We start from the raw sequence: 27,962 nt of genomic DNA, 5'->3' as shown, positions 1-27,962 counted from the left end.
AGACAATTAGGCCAATAAAGCATTGGATAAACACTTCTCTCATCATGAAAACAGTTACATATGTGACTAAGGCAAATGGTATGGATTGCTTCTCCCAGCTTTGTAAGGTGCAGCAGTTTTGCTGGCAGCAGTAATCGCTTCCTTTAATATATTCATTTGACTATAAAATCCTTTTAGAGCAGGATAATGTGTTGTCTTGCTCTAGATTTTCAGAAAGATTATATAGATAGTTTAAACAGGAAGCTTGATCTCAGAAAAAAAGCATCAAAAAGTCACTTCTAGGTAGAATTAATTTGGTTAGTGATCTGCTGTGTGAAGTATTCTAATTACTCTACATGAATATGATTTGTTTTTAACATCAGTGTCCTCTGAAAGCTGACGAATGCTGATGTGTTTAAAAAAAAATAAAAAAGAATATGTTCAAATGGCACTTTCTAAGCAAGACTCTTTTCTTTGCATCTTAAAGACCTTGTTTTTATTGCTAATAGCTCAGCAGGAAATGTAGAGCTGCGTTAAATACCATTTCTCTTGTAATGATAGCTGAGACTGATTATTGCCTCTCAAATGTTCAAGCAGCTTCACGCAGCTGCCTTTGCTAGCCTCCTCCTTTCCCCCAGAGCCTGGCAAGGATGCTCCACACATGGATGAGATCTTGAGTCATGGTTCATGGTTTGAAATGAGACCAAAGGGCTTAAGCAAAAAACCTTTGATCCTCTACCATGACACTCATGGAGAACTTCTGGAGGAATGTATGACCTGGCCTGTGGCATCTCTAAATAATCCTAAAAACAAGATTCCCTCGTGAATGGCCTAATTCTAGTTTGTTCAAAAAATGCTGGCTGACCGCTGCCTTTCTTGTGTTTTAAGCCTGAGAGGTTCCTAGCTGCTCCTGCTTTGCCACTGGTGTTTTCATCTGAGTTTCTCCTCTGAGTACCAGACAGACTGCCTTTAGCCACGAACACCATCTTTCCAATCTGCTTTATGAAAATAAAACTAAAACCCATGCAGTCTTCAGGGAAATCACTAGCAGGAATTCGCTTTTCACTCTAATGATGTGTCATTAGCCTTTTCTTTTTAAGCTTTTTATTTTACAGGATTAATCTCTCTAGTTCTGTTTCTTGAAGCACATTTCAATGAGCATGTATCAGAGATCATAAATCTGATAAACTCAGTGAGGGTTGTTTTTGTTTTTCCTAAGTTATTCTTGAGTTTACAGGGTATTTTTGTACTGACAGTGTTTGTAGAAAAGGAAGCTTGCCAAAATAAATGCCGGTGAATCAAAGTGTCTGGAAGTGGCTGACATGAGTTTTACAGATGTGGCTCCAATACGAAGCCGGCAGAGAGGGTTGATGCTGACAGGAGCTGGTGAAGTCTGAAACTCAGTTATATCCAGAAGGAACCCTGCTTTTACACTGACTGGCTCATATTTTCACATCAAACCTATTCTGTTTGTGCACCCCTTCTTGATAGGCTGGGTGACATAGCTCCTTTCTTTGTAAACGTGAGAATATTTCAGCACATGCAGCAGCAAAGCTATATTGCACTGCATTTATTTTGTCCCAGGTGTTTCACAGGGTAACAGAAATTTGGCCATATTCTTTGAAAGCAGCTTTGAACCATTCCTTACTATTGCATCAAAGCAATTGATAAATGAATGTGTTAAATTCCTAGGTGTGGGTGTGTTGCACACAGAGAAAGCCCTGGGCTTGCTTTGTTGCCTACATTTATCCATATTGGAACTCCAGTTATTTTCTACTGCTGTTCGTAACTTCTTTTTTGATATTTCCTTTTTCCTCTGATGACAGAGGTGGGGTGACTGGGCTGAGGCTAATGGGATGAAGTTCAACAAGACCAAGTGCCAGGTCCTGCAGTTTGGCCACAGTAATCCCAGACAACAGTACAGGTTTGGGACAGGGTAGCAGGAAGACTGTACAGAGGAAATAGATCTGGGGGTACTGGTCGATGCATGGCTGAACATGAGCCAGCAGTGTGCCCAGGTGGCCAAGAAGGCCAGTGGCATTCTGGCTTGTATCACAAATAGTGCAGCCAGCAGGAGCAAGGAAATGATGATCCTTCTTTACTCAGCCCTGGTAAGGCTGCACATTGAGTGTAGCGTTCAGTTTTGACTCCTTATTGCAAGAAGGACATGGAGGCCCTGGAGTGTGTCCAGAAAAGGGCAACAAAACTGTTGAGGGGTCTGGAGCACAAGTATTAATGGGGAGTGGCTGAGGGAGCTGGGATTGTTCAGTCTGGAGCAGAGGTGGCTCAGGAGAGGCCGTATTGCTCTCTATAACTCCCTGAAGAGAGGTTGTGGTGAGCTGGGGTTCCAGCCTCTGCTCCCAGGTAACAGCAATAGGACAAGAGGTGATGGCCCTAAGTTGTGCCAGGCAGGTGTCAAGTTGGATATTAGGGTAAATTTCTTCTCTGAAAGAGTGTTCAGGTGCTGGAACGGATGCCCAGGGAGGGGGGAGTCACTGTCCCTGGAGGTGTTCCAGAAACGTGTAATGTTGTACAGAGGAACATGAGTTAGGAAATATTGGTGGTAGGTAGACGGTTGGACTGGATGATCTTGGAGGTCTTTTCCAACTTTCATGACTCTCTGATTCTGTGAAGCAGTCTTCACAGCGGCAGATTCTGTGAGAGTGAGATCTAGCCCTGGGCAATTGAGACAGCTTTCTCTGTGAAACACAAAGTTTTCCCTGAATACCAATTTTTCTTTTGCATGGACACCAGACAACAACTTCTTTGTGAAGAATTAGCTGCCTTGCCAGTTGCAATCTTTTGTTAGTTAAAATGTGATTATGAATCAGAATAATCCAAAGGGAGAGAAGATACTTGGTACGAGTCAGGATCTACTTTGAAGCATGTTTGCAGAGACAGCAGCAGCACTTGCACGTGCACATCTGCTGTGACATCTGGCCTCTGGCAGAGATCTGCTTCCCCTGATAAGAATAATATTACACTAACTTAAATCACACAGGTAATTTCCTGCAAAGAATGTGTCTCTAGATAATATGTTGGCTTACCAACCGTTTTACTATGAAAGCACTTGTGTTGGCAGTGTTCATTGCATCTGAAAAAGTCTCAGTGTTCACTCTGTCAGCACATGCAGTGATTTTGTGTAGTAGCCAAGCTGTACAGAGCAAAATCTTTCCTCGGATTAGATTGCCTTCTATTTTGGGGGTCAAAGTTACAAAGTATACTGGAATATCAAATCTGCTTTCGTTGGGGTACAGGGAGGAATTTGCTGTGTAGTGCCATGCTGTTTCCAAAGGAGAGGAGAAGAAGTCGTGCTGGTCCTAAAGTGACATGAGATCGACCAAACCTAGGGAACGTTGAAAAATAAACACCCCTCATGGCTTTTTAAATGGAAATATTAGAAGATTTGAGCCTGAGGGTGCTAACAGAGCATGTAATGGTCCTGGGCTATTGTGGTTTTTCCTTCGCAGCTTAGTGCTACTGAGCAGATGGCAAATTCAACTGTTTCCAATCAGCTGCTGGCATTTAAAATAGCTTTCAGAACAAGACAACTTTTGCTGGTAGGAATTTACAGATTGTTTAATGATTTTAGTTCGGAAGCCACATCTGCCATTGTACTGGTTTTGAGGCATTTCTGCTTTGTGATTTAAAGACTGTTAAGCCAGCAAGTTTGTCATACCTATTAGCTTTTCTCTCTTTTCTTTTATTTCTCCCTTTATTTCTTCACCATTGTGCTCATTCCCAGAGTTACCTGCCTCTTACTCTTTGAAACTTGTGGACTTCAGCCTGACTTTGCTACAGAGATCCTCAGAAATCCAGGTTCTTGCATCTCCCAGCATATCCTCCCCAGACTTTCCCTCCTTAACAGTCCTCTTCCCATGGCATTTTTCACTTAGAGTATTCAGCTCATATATTTTCATCTCTTGCCTTCCAGACACCCAGACTGACAAGGCTTTGGCAATTACATCCAAGTCATAGAATCATACAGTTATCAAGGTTGAAAAAGACCTCTAAGATCATCTAGTCCAACCATCCACCTACCACTAATATCAAGTCCTGCAAATTTCCACACTTGAGCTGAAAGGACTTTTCCCTCCCACTCCTTTCAAGGTGAAGAACAACCAAAACCAAGTGCCTTTCTGCTTCCTCTGTGTTTTAAGGCAATGGACCAGATTTTGATGTGTAAAAGCACTTTTTGTCAGAAGCAAAGCAGCTGTGCCCATCATCTCGATAGTGCTGTAATCAGTGAAATTACACAGTAGGACTGTTAGTGACCTTGAGGTAAATATCCTCAGTGGTAGCTCCCAGGGCAGTGTATTCCAGCTGATACCTGGCTGCATAACTTGCTTTTGTGGGGAAGCTAAGAGCAGCCCCACAGCTGCTCCTTCCCCTCTGTGTAGAGAAAGATCAGGGCTGGAGGCTGCATGGGGTGATGCTGGCCAAGCTCCATTGCGATGAGTATGCCTGTGCTCAGCTGCAAGAGCACAGGGTTTGGCATGGTGACTCCTGAGATTATACATATTTGTCAGTTCTCAACCACAGCAGAATTTGGGAGACATCTGTATTTCCTGCACATAACAAGAGGAAGATATACTGCTATGATATTAAGATTAAGTATTGCTCTTTCTCTTCTTTGACAGTCATAACGCAACTCTTGAAGCATCATATATCTCCTCCTAATGAAGTGTCAAAAATATTTACCTTCAGGACAAATTAGAAGAATAGCAAACATCCTTACTCCGTATTAAGGAAGTTGGTACATGGATGTCAGCAGCTCACAAGCTCTCTCTGGTGGTCCCTCACAGCTGAACAGTGCTCAGAGTCATCGTTAGGTTTGATCTAAGCAGAAGTAGTGGTTTAAAAAAAAAAAAAGGGGGGGGGGGGAGGGGAAGGGGGAAATGAAAATAATAAAGTTAGAATATTTGAAATTGGAATCTGATCATTTTTCCAAGTTCCTCGGGCAGTTCTGCACCTGCTTTGCTCATCTGCATGTAGATGATTTCTGCATTGGAATAGCCAGAATTTTAATGATGCTGAGGCTGTTTCTCTGGAGTGCCACTAAGTTCTCCTTGCTTCCAAAAATTGAACCTGCAGCCTTTCTACCAGCCTTGGGGGCCTGAGCTGCAGGATTCAAACCACCGCATGCTTAAAAGTTGAAAATGTCTGTACTGTATAAGGTTTCATTCACTAAACTCAGCGGCATTTCTTCCAAGCAATTGCAGCAGTGTCATGCCATTTATTCAGAAAGAATGACTTATGTAGTGTCCGTGCCTGTCATACTGATACCTTAATTTAGGTCCAAATTTGTTTGTCCTTGGTAGCACAAGTGTGAAATATTGAAGGTGAAATTGATTTCTGTTGTTACTGAAGCAAACAATTAGAAGTTATGTCCTTCTATTGATGTAGAATTTGCTACTACAAAAATAAAAACAGTAGGCTCACTGCTCAACTGCAGCAATCCAATGCATTCATTTTAGCACCAAAATTGGCTTGTTGTTGGAAGGGCACAGTGCCCACCCTGCAGGGCAGCTCTGGGAAGCAGCGAGGTGGTTGTTTTAAAAGGTTGGCTGCTCTGTGTCCCCATGGAGATATTTCCGAGGATGGTTTTTGTCTCTTGGGCAGCACGCATGAGGAGTTTTGCACGCATCGTACCAAATGTTACTTTGTGCCTGTTCAGGTTCCCTGGCTGCCACAGGCAGAGTGTTTGTAATCTCACCCTAAGTGAGATAACCACTGCCATTGTGGAAGTCCTTGCATTGGGCAGTTCTGTGGCACACTGGTGTGCTCATTGCCTCCAACTAAAAGAGGCCGGGTATAACAACATAGCTCTGTGTTACTCTCTCTGTTCTGTGGCACCTGAGAGCAGCCAGAGTGGAAAGTGCAGGCAGTTTTTGGCACTTGGGCCAGTGGTACCCCTCTGGAATGGCTGTGTCCTGAAAGCAATGCACTGTGCTGCAGGGACTTACATCCTCACTGATAACCCCTGAAAACTAGCCAGAAATAAAGATAACATAGGAGTTGGTAACAATTCACACCTTACAGATTTTGTTCACTTGAAGGTGAGAAAACAATTAATGATGATTAATGGCCATCTATTTGAGGCATAATGACCTTGCACAGATGATGCTTTTCAGACAGACGGTGGCATATCATGGTAAACAAGCTCTTAACACTGACATAAACCCTGACTGGATTTTGATTGATTTTATTTTTCAGTCCTGTGGAATTACACATTATACAGAAAGACATGCACCATTCTTGATGGTGAGGATGTTTTTCCTCCAACACTCACTGAGGCTGCAGACTTAAGATGCTGTGTTTATCATTTCATAAAAGTCTCCTAATAAAAGCCATCTAATAGATGCCGAGGCATTCTAGCTGCTGAGGCAGTGCCCAGCCCAGCAAGTAGGCAAAGGTACAGCAGCAATAAGCTGCTTCTCCCTGACTTCTTTTTAGATGAGGCACACATTCTAACGGTCCTTAGAAACACTTTTATCTGAATACAGGTGCTGCCTTTTGGAGTGGAGCAATGGGGTAGGTGTGAAAGGCTCCACAGGGCTGTTAGGCACAAGGTCCAGGTTAGAACAGCTCCAGTAGCAGCTTCATTGATGCCAGTGCTGCGTTCTACTTCCTCAGCAGCTCCCTGGTGGGAGAGTGCTTTGTGTCCTGCACTGCCATCAGGTCTGTTGTGCAACAGTACTAGGATGCTAAAAAAAAAAAAAAAAAAAAAGCAGATAAAAATACTCCAAAAATAAGTGCTCAATCCATGAGAATGAAGAATGCCTCTAAAAGAGGGACGATGTGTCTGTGTGGGTACATTGCTCATTTTCTCTTTCCTATTTCAATATGTGCTAGCAAGAACTCAACAGTGGCTGTTTCTCAGAATTATTCTGTTCTTACCTCTTCAGTTTGATGCAGACCTGGAAAGTCCTTTTATTTTATTTTTATTCTAACAGTTTGGTGTTAACAGAGGAGAAAGAAATTGCTGGAAAAGCAAAACTGTATGCGGCAGAGTTAAATGAACCATTCACAGTAATAGCAATATCTGCTCTCTGGAATCTGATGTTTTAAACGTCAGTGGGAAAGATTTGCTGGACCGAGGTGCAACTTTATTTAAAGGACAAGGTTAATGATTCTTTGTGTGAATATTTATTTTATTTGCCTGTGCTTGTTTTTATTTTTTCCCTATTAGGCTGACGATAAAGACACTGGAAATTACAGTGCCATGCAATACAGGCTCATCATTCCTCCAATCAAGGATGGTAAAGAAGGTTTTGTGATTGAAGCTTACACGGGGCTAATAAAAACTGCTATGCTGTTCAAAAATATGAGAAGATCCTATTTCAAGTTTCAGGTCATTGCGACTGATGATTACGGAAAAGGACTGAGCAGCAAAGCAGACGTACTTGTAAGTATGAGCCAAGCTTTATCTTGTTAGAGCGATGAATTCTGAACACTGCATAAAGCTTAATTCTAAGCAGACCTACAGGAAGGCCATAAACAGTGTACTTGATCTTTACAACTCACTGAAATAAAACTCATTTTTAAATCAGGAGCTTTTATGCCTGTCTGAAATACCTTCACATTTCGGGACAGAGTTGCTGATCTCAGTTACCACACCAGACATGGTGTTCAGTATTTTATTTGTTCAATGAGCAATTTTTAATGATTTTCAGTTTAAATTTTCAGTTTAAATTATAGCTGTTGGTGTTAAGTATGGGTTAAGTTATGTTCTGGGCATTCAGGACCCTGATGGCAGAAAATAAAGTGATTGTGCATTCTAAGTATAAGGTAGCTCAAATATCCAACGGCTTACAGATCTGCTGTGTCTGTTCTCTGAGGCAGCAAGGTGCACTCAGCTCCCATTCAGAATATGTGAAGCAGAGCCTAGTATGTCTTAAAACCCCAATGAGTAAACCAAGTAAAAGTTCACTAACTTGGTCTGTGTTCTTTGCTAAGGTCACTACAGAGCTTCTTGGTCACAGTTAGATGTCTGTCTGGCATGCAGGGCAGGCACAGAGCTGAGCAAACAGGCTCTGAGTGCTATGACTTGTTCATGTCTGGAAGAGAGAGGCAGGAAATAACTTTGGGCTAAAACTGCACTTGAAGCTTTCAGGGAAAGCAACAATTCAAAAATGGCATCAGCTTTAGGCCGTGACTTCCTTTTTTGTGCTTAGTAAAGGACACTGACTTAGCCCAGTCACAGGAACCATCAGAGCTTAATTTCTTCAAAGCCCGTATAGCATGATGGATTGGATTAATATTAGCATAATGTTGTAGGGATGAAGTACATTATCTAGTTCGTGGGAACACTGTCAAATGATACAGATGATAGCCATAATACTTGGTGTATTGAGTTATGCAGTAATTGAGCAAATAAGCATAATGTATGATGTCCTCATGCTTGGCCTCTCAAAATGGCAGGGCATTCTCATGCAATGAGTGTGGGAAAACTAGATTCAAATACAGCCAGAAAGTAATGACATTAAAATTAGGAAGTGACGTTTGTCTCATTATTATATATAGATGTATTTAGGTTTCCTAAGTGAATGATGGGCAGTCTGGCACAGTGTTCTTGAGCAATTGCAGACTGACACTATTCTAACATGAAAGTTTAGGTTCTTGCTGAATACGATCCATACACAAAGATGCCTTCTAGCCAGACTAAGCTGTTCTGGGCTTCATAGTTCGATAGGATTTGACCCACTGCCAAGAGACACTTGTGTCAGTGTCAGGAGTGCAGACTGGAAGGTGTTAATGCTTTCAGTACAAGTTAAAGGAGTGCCTGTTGATGAGGGAAGTTAAATCAATTGCTTACATGCAAAAGAGCTAAGATGTGTGGGAAGAAGTTAGGATTGCACTGGGAACAATATAGGGAGAAGGCAAAGGCACAGAAACACCAAAGGCACAGAACAGCAAAGAATTGGGCAGAGCCAGGTATTCTCCAGAATCAGGATCAGAACAGTGCCTCCATATGCTGGCACTGTTCTGTGAGCAGCATAAACCACCAAATCCACTGGTAAAATGTCTTTGTACCGTAGGGGCTGCTCCACATAGAGGCTACCTGTCTGTTTTGCTAGCTGAGACTGGCAAGGTGGCTAAAGTCAGATGCCTCAGTCTACAGTTTGGGTCTACATGATGGAGTTTTCCCTTATAACTTCAAGATGAAAGGAAGAAATAGGAAATTACACTTCATAATGAGTTTGCAAGTAAGCACTTAAAGTCATTAAAGTTGGACTGTGAATATTTACTATGGTATCATCTTTAATCAAAGGTTTGTTAGAATTTGTGTGGTTTCACAGGACTCTTCCTCATTCAGCACTCAGCATCAGTTACTCCCAGAAGTCAGGTAGTGCCCCAGTGCCTGGCCTTCAAAAAAATGGGAAAGTGCCTAAGGAATTAAACAGGTGATCGAAGGTAGAACACTTACGGGCTTGATGCCTTTCCAGCCTCTTCCACAAACATCCAGTTTGCTCTGCTCCTAATTTAACATATTCTGAAATGTTCCTACTTCTCAGCATGTGTTCTTCAGACACTCATAGACAGGGGGCATCTGAACACGCTGACTGCCAGCTCTTATGCATTAAGCTGACACCTGCTGTTTAGCATCGCAGGACCAGACTTTTTGCTTGGATTATGGAACAGCAAAAGCTTTCTGAGGAAGAGTGGTTTGGATGGTCCCAGGTAACTGTGCCCCCACCACAGAGCAGTGAAGGTGGCACCTCAGGAAGGGCTTTCGCTGTCTCTCACCTTCCACCTCTGCTCTGAGCGTGTTTCCACTCCTCAAGTGGAAGTGAAGGGAACAGTTTCTTCCTACAGCTTATCTGAGAACAGCATTAGTTAAACCTGACATAGTTCCCTGGCTTAATGCTGTTTTATAATTGAAAAAAAAAGAAAATCTTTACGAGTGCATGTAGTATACAAGTTAGTGCTGCGGTGGTTTTTGTTCCATGCCGTTGGTTTGCTGTAGCTTGTCACAAATCTGTTTCCCTTTGTAAATCATAATTGTGATTCCTTGAGCTTTGAGAGACGTTTTACATTCATGCAGTACTCAGTAAATAAGTGCAGCCATTGCTTGAATTGTGTAATGTAGTTAAGTATATTAAACTGCTCATTGCTTTAGAGTTCCTTTTAATGGCGATAGTCTAAGATTTATTTTGAGCTCATTATAATTCTGTATTTCTCACACAGAAGTCTGTACTGCTGATCAGTGCATCTGATGACATTTCAAGAACATTTGAATATTTAAAGTTGAATTAAGCTTCAAAGCTTAAATCGCTGTTTGATGTGAGAATATATTCCTGCTTCTCTGCTGAAGTGCTTGCAGGGCTCACACTTCTTTTTTGAAAAGCGCACAAGTTGTTCTTTCTGTTAGAATGGAGTTGAATATCTCTGATTTTTAAACGTATCTGTTTTAACATTGTCCTACTTACTTTTCCAAATTTAGCTCTGGAATCCTCTATAGACAGGTGGTACACAGAGTGTGATGTTTGCTGTCAACAGCAAGCTGGTTGGGCTTGTGAAGAGAGAGCTATTGCAGGAGGAAACAAACATTTTAGAAGGAGGAAACCAGCACACATTTCACCAGAAGGCAGTCTTTGCCTGGGATCATACTAAACATAGCTCAAAGAAACTAGATGGTTAGATGCGGAGCAGTTTGCCAGGTCTGCTGAACGTATTATACACTTGTAGGCCCTTCTACACACTCATGCTCCAACTTGTCATTGAGAAACAGAGAAGTTGCATCTTTTTGTGGTAGAAAATGCTGAGCTGAGAGTTTTTATCCCATATAGAGAGAGAAGTTAAAGGAATTTGAGGTAAAAGAAATACTTGCACTGATGGTTTCATTCAAAATAGATCAATAATTCAATTTTCTAACCAAGTATAATTTGATCTAATTGAATTAATCTGGTATTAGCACTTACCTAGGTGCATGTTTCCAAAGTTGGATTTTCCTGTTATGTCATCAGAAATGCTGTAATGCTAATAAGTGATTTTGAATGTGGCATGTGGGAGATTCATGATCCTGTAAGTAAACGCTAAATTACTACTTTCTTCCAAAAAGCTGCATACAATTCTGATGTGGATCTCCAGTTACAGTTTTGGTTAAATATTTGCCTGCAGTTTATTGGTTCTGGCTGCCAAGCAAAGCAGGACTTCCCAGCTCTCTTACTCTGTAATTAAATGAGAAGTTGGTACATCAGTGCATGGCTGTGAAGGCAGGAAAGCAATTATTCCATTCTGTTTGTACAGAGAGGATGTTACTCTTGGAAGTGCCAATTGAATTTCACTCTTTTGTTTCCAGGTCTCTGTGGTCAATCAGTTGGATATGCAAGTCATCGTCTCTAATGTTCCTCCCACCCTTGTGGAACAAAACAAAGATCAACTCATAGGGTAATCAATTTACTTACTCTACAAATATCAGACAACTCACTGGTTTTGTGTTTAGATTCAGCCAGCAGTGCTCCCTTTGTGCCACAATCTACTTGTTGCCAAAAGACCTGAAAGTAAGCAAGTGTTTTAGTGTGGGTCACAGTAGGCTGGGTGATGGCACTGGCTCTGCAAACCCACCATTTGCACCTCCTCTGGAGGGAGGCAGAGCTAAGCATGTCTTTGCTTGTATTCTTGCCCGCTTTGCAGGCTCAAACTAGGTTCAGAACTGTCCCTCAGAGCACGGTGGAGCCTCCAAATGCTGGTGACAGAACGTACACTGGTGAAAATCCGGGATGTAAAATGGATGAAGCATGACTCCACGAGGCTGAGGCAGTGTGTCTACTGAGGGGTGATATGGCTTCAGGTGTGATTTTATTTGAGTGATATCACTGCAGGGGAAAACAGTTTAGAAAATTCATTCTGGTAGAATGAATACCACTAACATAACATAAAAATAATAGTGAAAACTCAGTAACGGTGTTATTATTGCACTGTATTGAATATAACGTGCTGGGGGAGAGGAGGACAGGTCTTTGGAATCATCAGTGCCTCACAGTTCAGGTGTGGTATTTTATCGTACTCAGAAGCTAACAATAAAGCTTTTGGTAAAATATGTTTTAATAGTGCTCATACATGTCAGCAGCAGCTTCCAAGAGCCAGGTTTTCATTTCTACTGTCCTTTAAAAAGGCAAATATAATTTTGTATATATTATGTATGGCATGTAACGATGAACTGGACAATGTAGGAAAGAAAATGCTACAGGTGGTTACAAACATTTTGGCATTACTGAGTTCAGTGATTAATGGTATTTGTCAGATTTATATGGATCTGCTCCATCCTGACTACTGTCATACTTTACCAACTCCATGGAACTTGAAATAGCTTGAGCCTGTTTAGATAGAATCGCTCACTGAAGAAGTAGTTTGTTGTCTAAATGGCTTAAGTCTTCATTGGGCTAGGAAAAAATAGTCCATGGATTCACTTCCAGATGTTTAGGACGTGTTCTGTCTTTCTTGCAGTTTATCTCTGATCGATTCTAACATCAGAAGCACTTGTTAAGTTGCTCAGGCAATAGTATGTGCTTACAGGGACTCCGCTTCCTGGAGCTATGAATAATAGACAAGTCTGCTTGCTTAACACTAAGATTTTGCTTTCAGAAAGTGTCAAGTGTTGGTGTTGACTGGACAGATGAAGAACAGCGTATCTTTTCTTTACAGTAATATGAAGAGTTGGCCTGCGCTTTCCTAACCCTTCAAGGTCACCATAGCATGCTTTACTTTACATAGATTTCTTTTGTGGCTTCCATTTTGTTGAGTGCAGAAGGCAAGCACTTTCAGCCCTGCAGGTTTCTACACAATGTAGCACAGATCTTAGAACATTAATTTGGATTTAGGCTGCATTTGAAGTCCTCCCAGTTCTGGATTGTCATGCAGCCAAAGGAGCTGCCAGCAAACTAGAGCTTTTCCAGAGGGCAGTATGAAAGTGGGGTAACACAAGCCTGCCTTGAAAGAAGAGTGTCAAGTGCATGACGTGTTGGGGGACTGAGACCATGATTGCTGGAACAGGCAGCATAGCAAGAGCAGCCAGAGCTAATATCTTCACAATCTTTCTTCATCCCTGCAAAAATCTCTTTTTGTAACCACTGGAACAGCTTGTTTCCAGCTCCCAGCAGATGTCAGCAGTGTTCAGAGCCCACATTGTACTGTGGACATCCCCTCAATGCTTTCCTCCTGGACTCAGTATCTGGCAAAGCCCGCCACACTCTTGGAAAACAGCCTAGAGCAATGCTCCTCAGTCTGTGCTCCAAGAATTCCTTTCCTGCCAGATTAGAAATCTTCCAGAACTGTTTTTTGCTGTTCTTAGTGCTCGCGCATGGAAGTCTCTAACAGTTGTGTAAATACTAAACAGTGAGTGAAGCTTTTGAATGAGAATAAACATGAAATTTACAAAGCCAGCTTTTGAATGCTTAAAATTAGCTTGGGAATGCGTTACATCTGCAAATGCTGTGAGGCCAGGAAATGAAAATGGTGTAAGAATTTCACTTCTAAAGGTGTGTTTTTAAACACAACCTTCGCTAGAAGGAGTTATGTGAGCACTGTTTAAGAAGTGCTACATTGTTTTTTGAAAATACTGATAGAGATGGAAAGCTTCAGATGTTCTTCCCATACGTGTCTCTTTCACATAGAAACCTATTTGTTTCACTGTCGTGGTCAAATTTCTTTGATCTTCTCCCTCAGGTTTATAAGAATGTTTTCTCCGTATTGTTGCAAAGGCTTTAACTATTTAAGCAGAATATAAAAGCAAAACAATAGGAATTTGTAATGTTATGCTGCACAATATGGAATAGCAGGCAGAGGAAAAAACATAAGTTAGAGACTTTCTCAGGCAAAAATGCTTTGTCTGAAAAGCTTTTTAAACTAGCTAAGGTTGTCTTAGGTTCAGCTGGGATAGAATTGTTTTATTCAGAGTGCCTGGCATGATGCTGTGTTTGGTTCTAGGAGAAAAACAATGCTGATAACACAACATGTTTGTAGCTGCTGCTAAGCAGTGCTGTACAGAGCCAAGGCCATGCACAAGGAAGGGCCCAGGGAGCTGAGAGGGAACAGCATGAGGATGGCTGACTTAAAGTGTCCAGAGGGATATTTCATACCATATGACATGTTGCAGAGGGAGTTCTGAAGGGGGTGGCAGTTCATCTCTCCTACTGCTTGGGGGCTACTGGGCATTGGTCATTGGGTGGTGAGCAACTGCTTGTGCATCACTCGTTATATACCTTCACATACATTTATTTTGTGATTTGTCATAACTATAATAACAGTTATATGTAATAAAAAAGAATACTTTTCCTTTTCTCTATATTAGTAAATAGTTTTATCTCAATCCACCAATTCTACTTTGTTTTTTCCAATTCTCTCCCCCACCCTACTGGGATGGAGGCAGTGAGCGAGCAGCTGTGTGGTGCTGAGCCATCTGCCTGGTTAAAGCATAAGTCAGTGGCTACACCCAAACTCCACACTGACCCAGTGTGGAGCTCCAAGCAGATTTGGCCAGAGCATGTTAATGTAGGGTGTAGTGGTGGTTTGATAATTGCTGGTCACAATGTTAATTTTTTTCCCTATTTATGGACTCTGTGGGAGTCTTCTCATGGAACTATATTGTGTAGCACCTTGCTTGCTGCTTGTTTTTCCTGCAACCCCGTCAATGGGGTTGGATTAATGTTTTTATTTTGCTATGCTGCATGGCCTTGGCCTGTATTGTGATAAAATTGGCAGCTGAGAATCTGCTGTTTTGTATGTATTCAGCATTGCAATCATCTTTGGGCTATGGAATCCATATTGTTGATACTATCAGTAATTACATACTTTGCTTTCTCTCCTCGGGGAGCCTGGCTATGGAGGAGATAGTGGAGGACACTTTCCAGCAGTTCCTCAGCCTCCCTTTCACTTTTCCTTCTTTCCATAGAGCTAGTTACAACAGCTCTTGAGAATTCTGAATATCCGTCAGGTGTTCAAACCAGCATATTCCTATTGCTATGTGTCATGAATGTCTTTCAGGTTATGTTTAAGATTAAACTATTATTGAAGTATATCACCCAGAGATCTGCCCTGACGCAGGGTAGTTCTGAGTGGTAGAGGGTGTGGGATGATATGGGCAGATGCCTAGAGCACTGGGCACTCCCAGAGATTTGGAACTTCACCTCTGAACAGCTGCAGAATCCTGTATCTAGTGGAATATTTGTAAAAAGTCTACTGTTCCTCTGGCAATCTAAAAAGGCACAAATCACTACAGTGTTCTTGGGCCTGCCCCACGCGTGTCAAGCTCTGTTCAATGCTGTTCAGTATCCTCAAGGGGAAGAGAATACTTCTGGATCTGATGGCAATGCAACGGTCCTCCAACTGTGATAGACCCTGCAGAAGCTCCAGTTCCTGAAGCAGATCCTATGGTTGCTCCAAACATTGAGACAGATCCTGCTGTCATTCCAACCCTCTCAGCAAGCCCTGTGGTTGGTCCTACTGCTGTGATGGGCTTTGAGGTTCCTCCAGCTCCTGTGATGGACCCTGCAGCTTCTCCAACACCTGCGATAGATCCTGCAGCTGCTCCAACACCTGCGACAGATCCTGCAGTTGCTCTGACCTTTTTGACAGACCTTGTGGTTGCTCTAACCCTTCTGAAGGGCCCGGCAGGTACCACGATCCTCACAACCAGTCTTGTGGTTACTCCAACCCCTGTGACGAATCTCACAGCTCAAACAGAGAGCCAACCAGTGCCAGTTGCTGTTGCGCATATAAGCAAGATGAAAAAATGTCTATGAAAGTCAGAAGTTTTTGCAAAGAGAGAAGCTTGTAAGTTTGGAGAAGACAAAGAAGATGGAGGGGGGCCATCACAAAAGCAGAAGGAAGAAAACTAAACCACCCAACTTTTGACTGAGCTGTGAAAGGATTATGGCCATTGTCCAGGTGAGCACATTGCCACTTGGCTGCTCCAGAGCTGAGTTGGTGGAACCAATAGCCTACACTTAATGGGCAGTGAAGCCAAGCAGTTGGTATCTCTTTCTAGAGCAAGAGACGCTGACAACGCAATTGGAAAAGGGACATGGTCTTTCACCTTGTGGTGGTGATTTGTCAGCTGTAAGGGAAAGATATCCCTCCAAGGAAAACTTGGTAGTTAACTCAGGCAAATGGACCACCGTGGAGAAAGGTATCAGTACTTGAGGGAACTAGCTGTGGTGGAGATGATGTATGGAATTAATTTGGATGGTGATACCAACTTCCAGGATCCAGATAACATGATACAGATGCGACTGGTGTGGCAGAGAATTGTATGGAATGCACCGTCACAGTATGCCAGCACCGTGATACAACGGAACTGGAAAGATGACAAAAATCCAACAGTAGATGAAGTGGCTATGGTTACTTTGACAATATGAAGATTGTCTTTCTTCCACTTTACAGGCCTGTGTCTCAGCTATGGAGAAACTGTCCCAGGAGGTCCAGCAATTCAAAGATGATATGTCTTATTCCCCACCTGTACATACCAAAATCTCAGCTATTAGAAGTAAGTGTTCCTCTGCTTGAGAGAGAGGATTCACCACCGTGTACCATCTGTGGTTTTACCTGCATGACCATGCAGAGAGATATGAGGAATTGGGATGGAAAACCCACCTTGGCTTTACAGGCACAGGTACATGAGTTGCAAGGGAAAAAAATCACAAGAGGGTGATCCATTTCCTGGAAAATGGCAGCTCCAGTTTCCAGCAGGCAGTTCTCCAGTCAGAGAAAATGGTCTGATCTTATCTTTGAGGTTGACAACGAGCCTTTTGGTTCTCACACACTAGAGATGAGTTAAACCACAACACAGATGGTGCATTAATTTATGAAATGAGAACATTTGGTATAATTCATTAACATAAAAAAGACTATCATTAGCAAAATTGGCCACACCAGAGGTTATTCAGCTCTTTTGTGTCACTTTTTATGCCAGTGGAGTGCTGTTAAATATTAAGCTTTGAGAATATACCATTAACCACCAATTGCAATACACTGAGGGTTTAGTAAGTTAAAGAAACTTATAGTTGATCATTTTGGAAATTATAGCAATCTTTCCCCTTCCCGCCCCCTGCCAAAAGAAAAAAAAAAAAAAAAATGATTTAAACAACTTTGGAGAGCAAGTTACATCAGATTCTCCCCAGCCACCTGTAACGTTCACTAGAGAGTGGTTACAAGCTATTAGGAAATACATAATTCAGTATGTTCGCACTGGAAAGGCTTACTCAGCACAGCCTGAGAAGTGTGTTGGTTAATGGTCCAAGAAATACACCTCAGAAGAAAGGATTTAAAACATCACTCTCTATTTGGCATAGGAGTTTTCACTTTCTGAGAGGTAAAACGAGTATGTCTTCAGCTGATATTTCCAGTGTGTCATGATTCCCTGCCATAATTCAATAAGCACCTCAGTTTTCCACCAGCTGCTTTAATTTTGTCAATAAGCTTTGCATATCCTGTGGACTGCACATCAATGTCAGATTTGCCATTTCTTTCACCCACTTCACTTATGGTGGTTCAGATGGGTCTATTTGTGTCTGCTGTAGGTGGCAGAAAATGGTGTGAGGCTTAGAAGAAAATTCATGTGCATGTGGCTCTCCTTCAGGGTTCTGGCTTCTCTCATCTGATAGGTGTTAGAAATGTCATGTGCATTCACTTCCTTTGTATGCACAGTACATATGGAAGATGACCTTGAAGTGGAATAATGGGGGGTAGCTCAGTGAGGTCTTCTATGAAATACTCCATCGATATTCCTCTCAAAAAGCTGTTTTAAGCCCTACAAAAGCCCTAGAAATAGTGTTGCTTGGGGAGCTTTCTTTTCCCATTAATTTGGTAGAGTGAAAAGTAAGCATGGAATGGAAGGAAGTTGACTTCCATCCATATGGAGAAAATCTCCAACTTGGTGGTGGATTCATTCATGGAAAAAGTCTGATGAAATCACCTTATTCTGAGAAATGCGTAGGTACAACTATAGCTAATTGGTTTACAATTTAGTAACAATTGTATAATAACTGTATCTAGACACTAAACCCTTGACATTGCCATATCAAGAGATTTCCACTGTCTTCTGTTTTTTTCAGCATGGTCTAGGTGGTGATTTTGTATTTTGACTTCATTAAAGATAAGTGACAGTGCAGCCTGCATGTATTTATGCAAAAGCAGACTTCTCAAAATGCTTGCACTGGTAATATCAGGGCTTTTGAGCTTGTTTTCTGTCTGTATTGCTCTGGAGAGCATTTTTCCCTCTCCTGGAATAGAGAGCTGAGGAGCTGCTAGCTGAGTTCAGAATTCCCAGTCCTTTGGCCTGCTTTTTCTCTGCCATTTTCCCTTTCACTTCTCTGTACTGAGTTGTTTCACGTTCAAGTAAATTGCAAAAATAGCAAATAGTGAAATTAGTTAGACGGTTCCCTCCAAATGACCGCATTACGTTTCATATGCACATTATGATTCTATGATTCTAAATTTGACTGCTTGTAGAGTGACACCATGTAGTTGTTGCAGTGTATGGTGGTTTACAGATATCAGCCCTTTCCTTAGGTGATCTTTGTTCCCACTGTGATCAGGATAATTAATTGATAAGGCTACATTTAGTAAATTACATGATAAAGACTGGGGTTTGTTCAGCTTTAGCTTTTCCATATAGTACTGTCAGCTGAGAAGAACCGGTTCAGCCATCTCCTTCCTCAAGAATATCAGCTGTTTAATGCATTCTGCTAATGCATTTTCTCTGAAGCACTGTAATGCAGTGCATGACTTTGCAGATGAATCTATAAATTTCTGCTTTGTTTTGAAATTGCTTGCTATAGCAGTAAAAAATCTTTTATGCTGGGATCTGACGATAGGTCCTTGGGTCGAAGTGAGGATGAATGTCTTACTGTATGGCTGAATGTAGTGTAATATTCCCCCTGCAGCTGGGGGAAGTGATACTGAAACAGAACACTGGAGCGTGTGTAGGCTTTGTGGAGGACAGGATTATCCATGATGAGCACAAAAGGAGAAAAAAAACCTGAAGTAATATGTAAGAAAGCAAATTTCCTTTATGTTGAGCAAGAACCCAATGTGCTTTTATAGGATTAGGGTAACTAGGTATAAAGACATTATCTCTTGGTTGTTTTCTAAATAATTTAATGTTGTTACGTGCAGAGTAAATTGGCTCAGTGGTGCTCCTTCCTGCGTAGGTACATGTTTTGTATCTAATTTGTATTATGTCTGATAGAACAGTAGAAATAATCATTATCAAAAGCTTTTTGCAAAGGAGGAGCATTCTCAGGTTCAAAATAAACCTCATTTCCAGCTTTTTTATTTTGCATAACAGCACAAGCTGACTGCTCTGTGCTGTGCTTTGTTGCCAGATTTACTTACACTTTCAAATGCCAAGAGTTTAGATTCGTTTTGCTAAGAAACTGTGGGGAGCCAGAATTGTCAGTTAGAGGTTACAGACACTATATGGTCTTCAGTGCTCAGAGCTCAGAGTCTGCAGTGCTTGCTATGTCAGAATCCTGAAGGAAATACAATTCTTATTTTATTTCTTAAATAATTTTATCTGCTCCAGAAACTAAATAAACACAGCAGGCTATCACTGCCAGAGAACGGATATACTTTTTTTTTCCCATGGAATTTTCTGCTGAGGAAATTGTGCACAGCATTACATTGAGGTAATGGCAAGAGTCTAAAACATCCTTCAGACTGAGTTGTTTCTTCAGTTTGTGAACACCTTCTGAGTACACGCATACAGCCGAGCAGTCCAGCTCAGGGGTGTCTGGAATGTCACAGTGCTTTCAGACCCTGTTGTGCATCTTCTCTGCCAGTGAAAGGTCTATAAAACTGGATGCTGCCTTACCAAGTCTTGAGCAAGGACTGTGACTTTTATAGAGCTGCCATTGCCATGGGGCTCTCATGTGGCTGATTCCATAGCCCGTGTTTTCAGGTGGATTACCTGGTTCGTGTGGAATTTCATAGTGGTTTCCAAGGAAACTTTAAAGAGAGCCTTATGTTTGCCTGTTCTTCACATCTTTCTTGGCAGCAGGTCTTGTATCAGGATCTCTCCCATGCCAGGACATGGCTGGTGAGCTGGACCCATGCTGGGGTGCAGCCCTGTGCTCAGCCTGGGATGGGCTGCAGCAGTCTCACCCCCACCATGCACAGTGCTGGCTGCTGCCTGGAGCTGCTGCTTCCCAGGCTTCAGGATTGGACCTTCTGGTTTCTGAAGCATTCCAAGAAGCAGAATGCTGCATAAGAAACCAACAGATCTGTGGTGGACCATATTTGAGTTCCCTGAATATTTAAGGCCATACTGTGTCCTCAGTAACAATGAAAATCCTCTTGTCCTTCCTTTCAGTCCATAGGCATTGCTGATGGGAATTTGAATGGCAGTAGTAATGAAGATGAACAGGGAGGAACTTATTTTCATTGCAGTGTATCTGCAGAGCTAAATGAAGTTAGAACAGTAGGAAGGCATCTTTGCCACTTAATTTTTGGTTCTACCACTCATGCACACCACTGTGGAGAGACGATTGCAATTCTCATTGCATTAAGAAGGAAGAGGTGAATTTTAATCAAACTTTGACTAATAAACACTATAGAACTGCACATGCTGTTGCAGCTTCAAGCATTTTAAAAACTGGCCTTCTGACAAGTATTGGATGGAGCTGACCACCTAGTCAGGTTTGTTGGCATGCAAGCTGAAGTGAATGACTTATAAAACAACTTCACTGGGAACTGCCCTGTCTTTAAGTGCAGTCTTTAATTGTTGCTATTCAGTCCTCAGTGTATTTTTTATATATTTCAACCTAAACATGCAGTTTGTGTGTTTCAGATGAAATCTTACTGATGCTCCACCACACTGTGGTGTGTCTTGTGATGCCAGTTAAAGCCAACAGCTGCAGTGTGCCTAAGTCTGATAGTAGTCTGTTCTTTGTTCTCCAATTTGAATTATTAAAAGCTATTCTCAGTGGCAATGAATTCCAGCAGAAGCCATGCCAGGAATTTGTGAGAGGGAATTTTATTACCGAGTTCTGCCAGAAGTGACCTGACATTAGAACCATCCAGCTTTACAGGCTGTTTTGTGTTGGGGAAATAATAGTTGTGTGCAAGGAAGCAATAGCAAACTCCCTTTCAGTACCAAAAGAGGATTGAATACTAATGGGGGAGGGGGGGGGAGGAGAAAGCAGCCGTTTTATGGACTTGCTCTTTGTGAATCCGTGTGCAAAACACCATTCTAAAGACAGCTTATGGTTTCTTTAATCCCTCGTGCTCACCTAATGTTTAGGGATTTGTTCTGTCAAGATTTACCTGGCAGAGTTGTTGTTATTCAGGTGGCTGTGACAGGTTAGTGTCCTGGCTGCCAGTTACACGTGTGCCAGAGGCAGAGATGGGAAGAGTTTACCGTATCTGCGAACTGCAGGCGTGCAGCAGGGCACTGGTCAGCCAGCTCTGTGCGAGCCTGTCTGCTTCTTGCTGCTTCTGTTATCACTACGAAAATGGCTCTACACTAATTGTGTTTATTCATTATGGAGAGAGAAGAGGACCTGTGTCTGACAGATTTGTGTCTTTCAAAATCTTGGGGAAATGTTTCTGTCTAAATGGTGTGCTAAATTTTCACGTGAAGAGCAGAGTAAGGGAGTGGATAAACATGCATCAGTGGTTGTGCAAAGTTACAAGCTGTTGGTAAAGTAACCTCAGCCACTGCAAATGATTTTGTGTAAAACAAACAAGTGGCTTCTAGGGGAAATGGCCTCACATTGCACCAGGGGAGCTTCCGGTTGGACATTAGGAAATACTTTTTCTCTATGAGAGTGGTCAGGTGCTGGAACGGGCTGCCCAAGGAGGTGGTGGAGTCAGCAACCATGGAAGTGTTCAAAAAACATTTAGATTTTGTACCTAGGGGCATGGATTAGTGGGAAATATCGGTGGTAGGTAGATGGTTGGAATGGATGATCTTGGAGGTATTTCCCAACCTTGGTGATTCTATGATTCTGTAGTAGCTTTTTGTATGAGATTGGTCTTCCTCTGCACCCTAGAGCATGCATCTTGGGTGCACCAGGCAGTGTGCTCCCTCTCATTCCCTTGCTCTTGCATCCTAAGTCTATCACATAAATTAGCCCAGAAACACTGCACTTCCTCAACAGTTCATAGTTCTGATGGAATTAAGAGACTTCCAGCCTCTCTTATTTATTTCTGCCTGTTTTTTGCCCTTGTATCCAACATTGATGATATTTGATTTTATGCCCTTGTTTATATAGCTCTCTGTGGGCTGCCCTTCTCAGCCCCAGTTTGTAAACCTTCCCACATCAGCATGTCAGCATGGAAGGGTGATTTTCCCATTTCCTTTGGCATTAATTCTATCTGTGCCCAACAGCTGTGGAAAAAGCTCTCCTAATATCACTGTCTTAACAGCTTTCCATTCTCCTCCTGGCTCCATCCATTCTTACTGCAGTTTGGCTCCCCACCATCTCTCCTGTTCGCCCCAGCTGGTCTTGATGGGAGCACCAGTTCTGCTTGCTGCATACAGAACTTGAAGCATGTACAGCTGAGCTGTAATAATACCACTGCATCTCCTCGTGGTTGGATAAGCAGTGGTGCAGGTACACAGAAGCAGTCTGCTACAGGAGCTCAGCAGGTTTCACAGGCCCCATCGGAGCAGCAGATCAGACAAGTTGGAAGGAAATACTACATGTTTTAACTACAGTAAGATACTGCCCTTTTTAAAATTGCCCGTTAGATCAGCAGTGAGTTACAAGCATAACTTCCCTATAAAATCCCATATCTGAGGCTCAAGTGTGCTTGCTGTCTGTGCAGAAACTTGTCAGGTGCTCAGTGATGTCCTTGCACCATTGACATTTTGCTTCTGCAGACGTACCACAGACACTTCAGCATGACAACATCAGATTTCTTTGTTTGGAGGGACATTCTGCAGACATCCATTCTCACTTTGCCTTTTTGAATATTGTAGGAATAAGATCACATTTTATGAATAACCCATTGAAAGCTGCAGAAAAATGTGACATTTTGAATGCAGAACAAAGTCTGCCAAAGTGTATAGTAAGATGTTTCTGGACAGTAAGTAATCAGAAAAGAAAAAAACAAGGGACTGTCTTCAATATTAGTGTGCTGCATCATCAAGAACAAACGACAATTAAAATGAAAAAAAGGATTTTTATTTAATAGGCTTTATGTTTTTAGAGTTGTAGTGTTCTTTTGTATTGTCATACTGTTATACATATCTGCAGTGTGCCTTTCTGCATTCTGGCAGATTGTAATTAAACCTCCTCTTTGGAAAAAGGACATATTTGTTTTGGTTTATTGTTGTTATGTCCTTGTGATGTTGGGCATAACTGCCTCCAAATTCTGCCAACTTATCCTTCTTCTGCTTGCTAGACTTTTGCAGGATGTTATATTCTTTTCTGTGGTAAACCTGTCAACCCAGTATTCCAGCTTTCTTACAGCTATGAAAAACTTGTTCATGCCTTCCAGAGTAGCAGATATTCTGGCACCTGATACGTCATGCTGTGTTAGAGGACCAGAGGAAATATCCCACAGAAAGTGGTTGAAATTGTTGTTTCTGGGTGTGACAGTTTATTGTATGCACACTGTGTGAGGCTGGAACTGAAGAGCTCTGAAATCATATGGCTTGATAAAAGGATGACAGGGTGGTATTTCTGGGGGTGAACTATAGACGGTGTTTCCCATGAGCCATTTAAAACTCAACTGATGTCATAAGTACAGAGTGGTGGACTTAAGCACGCTGTTTCTGATGACCTCTCCTAACAGTGCTAAGCTTTTCCCAAGAGTTGAGCATTCAAGAGGTTATGTTGGAGTGGAGTTTTTTAAGTAAAGTGCTCTGAAAGTTACCATCCAAGTCAGTGATTATTGTCTACTAGCATCTCCTTCATGTCACCTTTAGGATTCTGGAACGCTATGTCCAAGATCAGATTCCTGGTGCAACTGTCGTGGTGGAATCCATTGGTGCTCGGAGGTTTGGGGATGGATACTCCGAAGAGGATTATACCAAGTCTGACCTCATGGTCTACGCAATTGACCCACAAACAAATAGAGCTATAATGAGGAATGAACTTTTTAAGTAAGTATATTGTCTGTCGTTCTTTTCACACTTCTAGGGACTGTGTTGAAGCCTGTTGGTCCGTCTCTGTTAGTAACCGGTCAACACAACAGGAACAGAAAAAAAATCCTTTGAAGAAATCAGTGTACAGTGCCTACTTCTGCAGTGCATACAGCTTGAGATCCATTCCCATGAACTGAACAACCCAGTACCTGTGTTTGTTTGAACGTTCTGCATGTGTATCAATACAAGAAAAACACTAATGGAAGTCTTCCTCTAAAGCTGAGTCTTTTTGTTTCTTTTGCACTTCTGTGTTTGCTTTTTGTCTCAATGAAAACTAGACCAGACTGCTCAGTGATGGCATAAAGCAGCACCTCAGTCAGCAACCTGCAAAGCAAATGGCTTTGAGCTATCTCAGTGGATCATGATTGAAAAAGGCTTGTTCTCTCGAGCTCTTAATTTAGTACAGATGAATTATAGCATACTAAAGCTCCGCATATATTCAGAGTTTATAGGTTGGAAAAGATGAGTGTGATCAGTCTGGCCTGGTATAATAAAGACCATAGGAATTCCCAGAATTGATTCTGTTTTGAGCACATCTTTCAGCAAAGGAACTGCTCAAGAAAATCTAATCAACTACAACCTTTGTGGTGTTATTGCAGAGGTAATTATTTTTACTGTCAAAAACTACAGCTTTTTTGCCTTTTTTTTTTAATTTGTCTGGATTCAACCATTGAATTTTATTACAACTGTGAGTGCTAGATTGAAGCATCTAATTGGTGCTTTTAATTTCTCATTCTACCAAAACCAAAGCTTATGATCACATCGTCCTCTTAATTTTTTGACAAGTTCCTTGTATTCTGGACTCTGAAACACTTCTTACTCATTTTATTGCTTACACTTTTATCTGGACTTTCCAGTCTCCCAGCATCTCAGTCATACAGTCTTTTTTGGTCTTGGGAGCAGCAAGCCCTACTTGTTACTTCTCCCCTTCTGGGAAGCACAGTTCTTCCAGTCGTAACTGGTGGGGAGTATGGCTGAGGTGGGAACCCAATAAAAATACATAAGGTCAAAAATAAACTGTGTGGTGCTGCCCAAGTTCAGAAAACAACTGTGAACCTGATGATAGTTGGAAGTCCTGTGAACACTAATCATCTTTGGAAAGCACCCTGTGGATCTGCTGGTGCTTACGTATGGAGTTTGTTCAAGTCCACGGGGAGAGTATTTTCCTCTTGCAGACCATCTTTGGGAGAAAATGTTTCTTCCTTCATTTTGGTGCCCATTGAAAAAAGTAGAAAAGTCTTTTCAAGGATGTTTGTGCATCCACAGAAGTACACAGGGAAAGAGTTAAGCTAGTTATAAAGCAAATTTTCAAGTGTGAATGGAAGGTTATGCGTTTGCCTGGTTTGAAAATGCATGGGATATTATCAACTTAGAAACAATCCCATTAGAATGCACCACGTGCCTGCATGCTCAGCTTTTTTTTTCTTGTAATTCTTTCCCTGCTCTTCAAAAGCTTTTAAATATGTAAATTAACAAAACTCTGGGGAATGCTTTCCAGGCTTTAGGGTAGAGGTGATGAAGTGTCAGCTTACTAGAAGGGGAGAAATGAAGCAAGAGGTTTGCAACATGGAATCTGAAGTTAACAAGTTTTTGCTATCAACTGGGTGAACCTCAAGAGATTTCACTCAGCTCAAGTACTTACCCACATCTAGAAAGAAATTCCTTCTGTGACCATCTTCCCAGGAGTTTTTATCACTTGAGAGATCACAGGACATAAAACAGTGCTACTGGGAACGGATTGCTGGGAACCACAATCATCCTTCTGCAGGCCAGGAATCTGCTCAGGATCGTAACAGAAAATAGATTTATCGGTGAAAGCTTCAATCAAAACAATGGGGTGTGATGGGAGAGAGATTACATAGCTTAGAAATTCTCAGTGTAACAGCTGCCCTGTGTTCCTAATTGCCAGCCGGGGAAAATCTCTGTCTGTCTGCTAATTTTTCCCCTGTCCTGTACTTTGTTAGACTGATAAACAGTGAGAGATTCATCCTTTACCTTAGGACTCCCTGACATCTTTATTAACCAGGAATCTGTCTTGTTAGGCTGAAAAATGTCTGAATAGTAACTGCACTTTGATATTGTCTCCTCTGTCATACCCCTAAAAGACTTTGAGGCCACTTAGCACTGCAGACTGAAATGATCAGTTTCTTTTTTTTTTTTCTTATCTTTCATATTAAAGTGGATTTATTAGAGCATAAAAAAGTGGAATTCTGAAAATTTTTCCTGCATACATTAAGTGGAAAATGTCCACCATTAGAAATAAAATGCTTACCCTGTCTGAATCCTTTTGCACTGTGTGTCATGCTTCATGATGGAGTTAATGTGCACTGTTGAGTTATGAACCTGGTAAAATAGGGTTTGTCAAGAAAATGCTAACAGAATTTTTAGGACAGGCTGTTAAAACCTTGCAGAGATTTAATGCTGTCCTAGCTGAATGCTGTGTTTGGCTAACAAGGACTTGCAGCATGCACCACTGACATCTAGCGTACAACAAAAGCATTAGAGCTCTTTTTGTACTTTTTTGCAAACTATCATTGCAGATCTTCAGGCTGTGAATAGAGATTTTTGCTCCGTTACCCAAAAAATGTTTTGTGGAAGAAGCCAAAGAAGCCACAGCATTAGTTGTTGAATATTGTTGAGTTGAATATTAGAAGATCATAGTAATACAAAGGGAAACATTTCTTCAGGATGCCTTGGTTTGCTACTTAAGGATTGCAGGTGTGTGAGTAGCTAAGGCTCCTCTTCGAGCCTGGCATCATAGAGCCTATACTCAGAGTTGTGCTTTAGCTCAGAGCCAGCTGGATCCTCTTCGTCACCCCTCGCTTTGAACTTTTGTGGCTGGAGTTTTAGGAAACTACTTGGCAGCTTATGAAACGGTCAACCCTCACTTCCCAAGTGATTCAAGAATTTTTATTTTTCTTTGGAAATTTGAGCCCTGCCCTAAATAACTCCCAAAGCAAATTTTGTTAGCAAAAATATTGGGGTTTTGTCCAAAAAAAAAAAAAAGTCCCCCAATAGAATATTTTCAATTAAATGGGAAATGAAATAACTTTCTTAAGATCTGGTTGCCCCTCTTGAAGCTGCCAATTATCAGATCAGACAGTCAAAATCTTCCACCACATTTGCTCTTTCACAGACTTTGCTAACCTTGATAATTATGCTCTTCAAGCTCCTTTCTTAGGTGGTGCACTAAATCTGAAGTTGAGCAGAAGACGAACATTGCAGTAGTTTGGAGGCAGCTTCAAGAGCTCCCGGTTAGCTAATCCCTGAGATTTAATCTTTGTGCCTTGTAGGGCTACTTAATACCACCTAAAAATTAACTGGGAGGTTGCTCTAAACTAGAATAGCTCAAAGCCAGTGAAAAACCTCCATGCTGTGCCAGATTTTGAAAGGACGCATCATGCAGCAACTCTGGTGTTCATGCCCACTGGAGATGAGCTGATCTCATCATTGTCCCTCTGTGCTTTCCTCCTGCCATCCTTAAGGAGAGTCAGGAAGTCTTTCAAGTAGTTCATTACGGAGCATCAGCACTGTGATTTAAGAAAATAGTAGAGACATGGAGCCTAATTAGATACGAGAAGAAGGTTCAGAATTGTTGCAGCTATGCAGCTGCATGAGCAGGGAATTATTAATCTTAGTGTATTTTTATATTTTTCTTATTTTAGTATATTTTTCCTTATGGCTTTAATATTGCAAGGAAGGTCAAAAGGGAACAAAATGGATGGATCTCCCACCAAAAACAAATTGCCCTAAGAAACTGCGGGAAGTTCTTTCTAAATTAGCTGCCTTTAGATAAGCATCAGGTTGAACTTCAGTCTTGAGGGATGTATACACGAGGCTTAGTTAATCCTTTGCAACAGAGCACTACAGAAAAAAGCACAAAGCA

The 27,962-nt window shown here is 41.6% G+C and overlaps 1 protein-coding gene across 9 annotated transcripts in view; it reads left to right on the top strand.

Annotated features, from left to right (window-relative positions):
* Positions 1-27,962, top strand: part of PCDH15 (protocadherin related 15) — a 678,253-nt gene that overhangs the window by 623,807 nt on the left and 26,484 nt on the right. For all 9 annotated transcript variants that reach the window (XR_007376985.1, XM_048944599.1, XM_048944600.1 and 6 more), the window contains 3 exons: positions 7,172-7,387; positions 11,285-11,373; positions 23,858-24,034. Coding sequence is in view for 8 of the 9 variants with exons in the window: in XM_048944599.1 (XP_048800556.1) it covers positions 7,172-7,387; positions 11,285-11,373; positions 23,858-24,034 (482 nt within the window). In the remaining variant the exon portion in view is untranslated. The remainder of the gene's footprint in view (positions 1-7,171; positions 7,388-11,284; positions 11,374-23,857; positions 24,035-27,962) is intronic.

The sequence above is a fragment of the Lagopus muta genome, chromosome 5, assembly GCF_023343835.1.
Source record: "Lagopus muta isolate bLagMut1 chromosome 5, bLagMut1 primary, whole genome shotgun sequence".
NCBI lineage: Eukaryota > Metazoa > Chordata > Aves > Galliformes > Phasianidae > Lagopus > Lagopus muta.
Note: the sequence above shows the minus strand (reverse complement) of the source record. Positions and strands in the feature narration are given on the sequence as shown.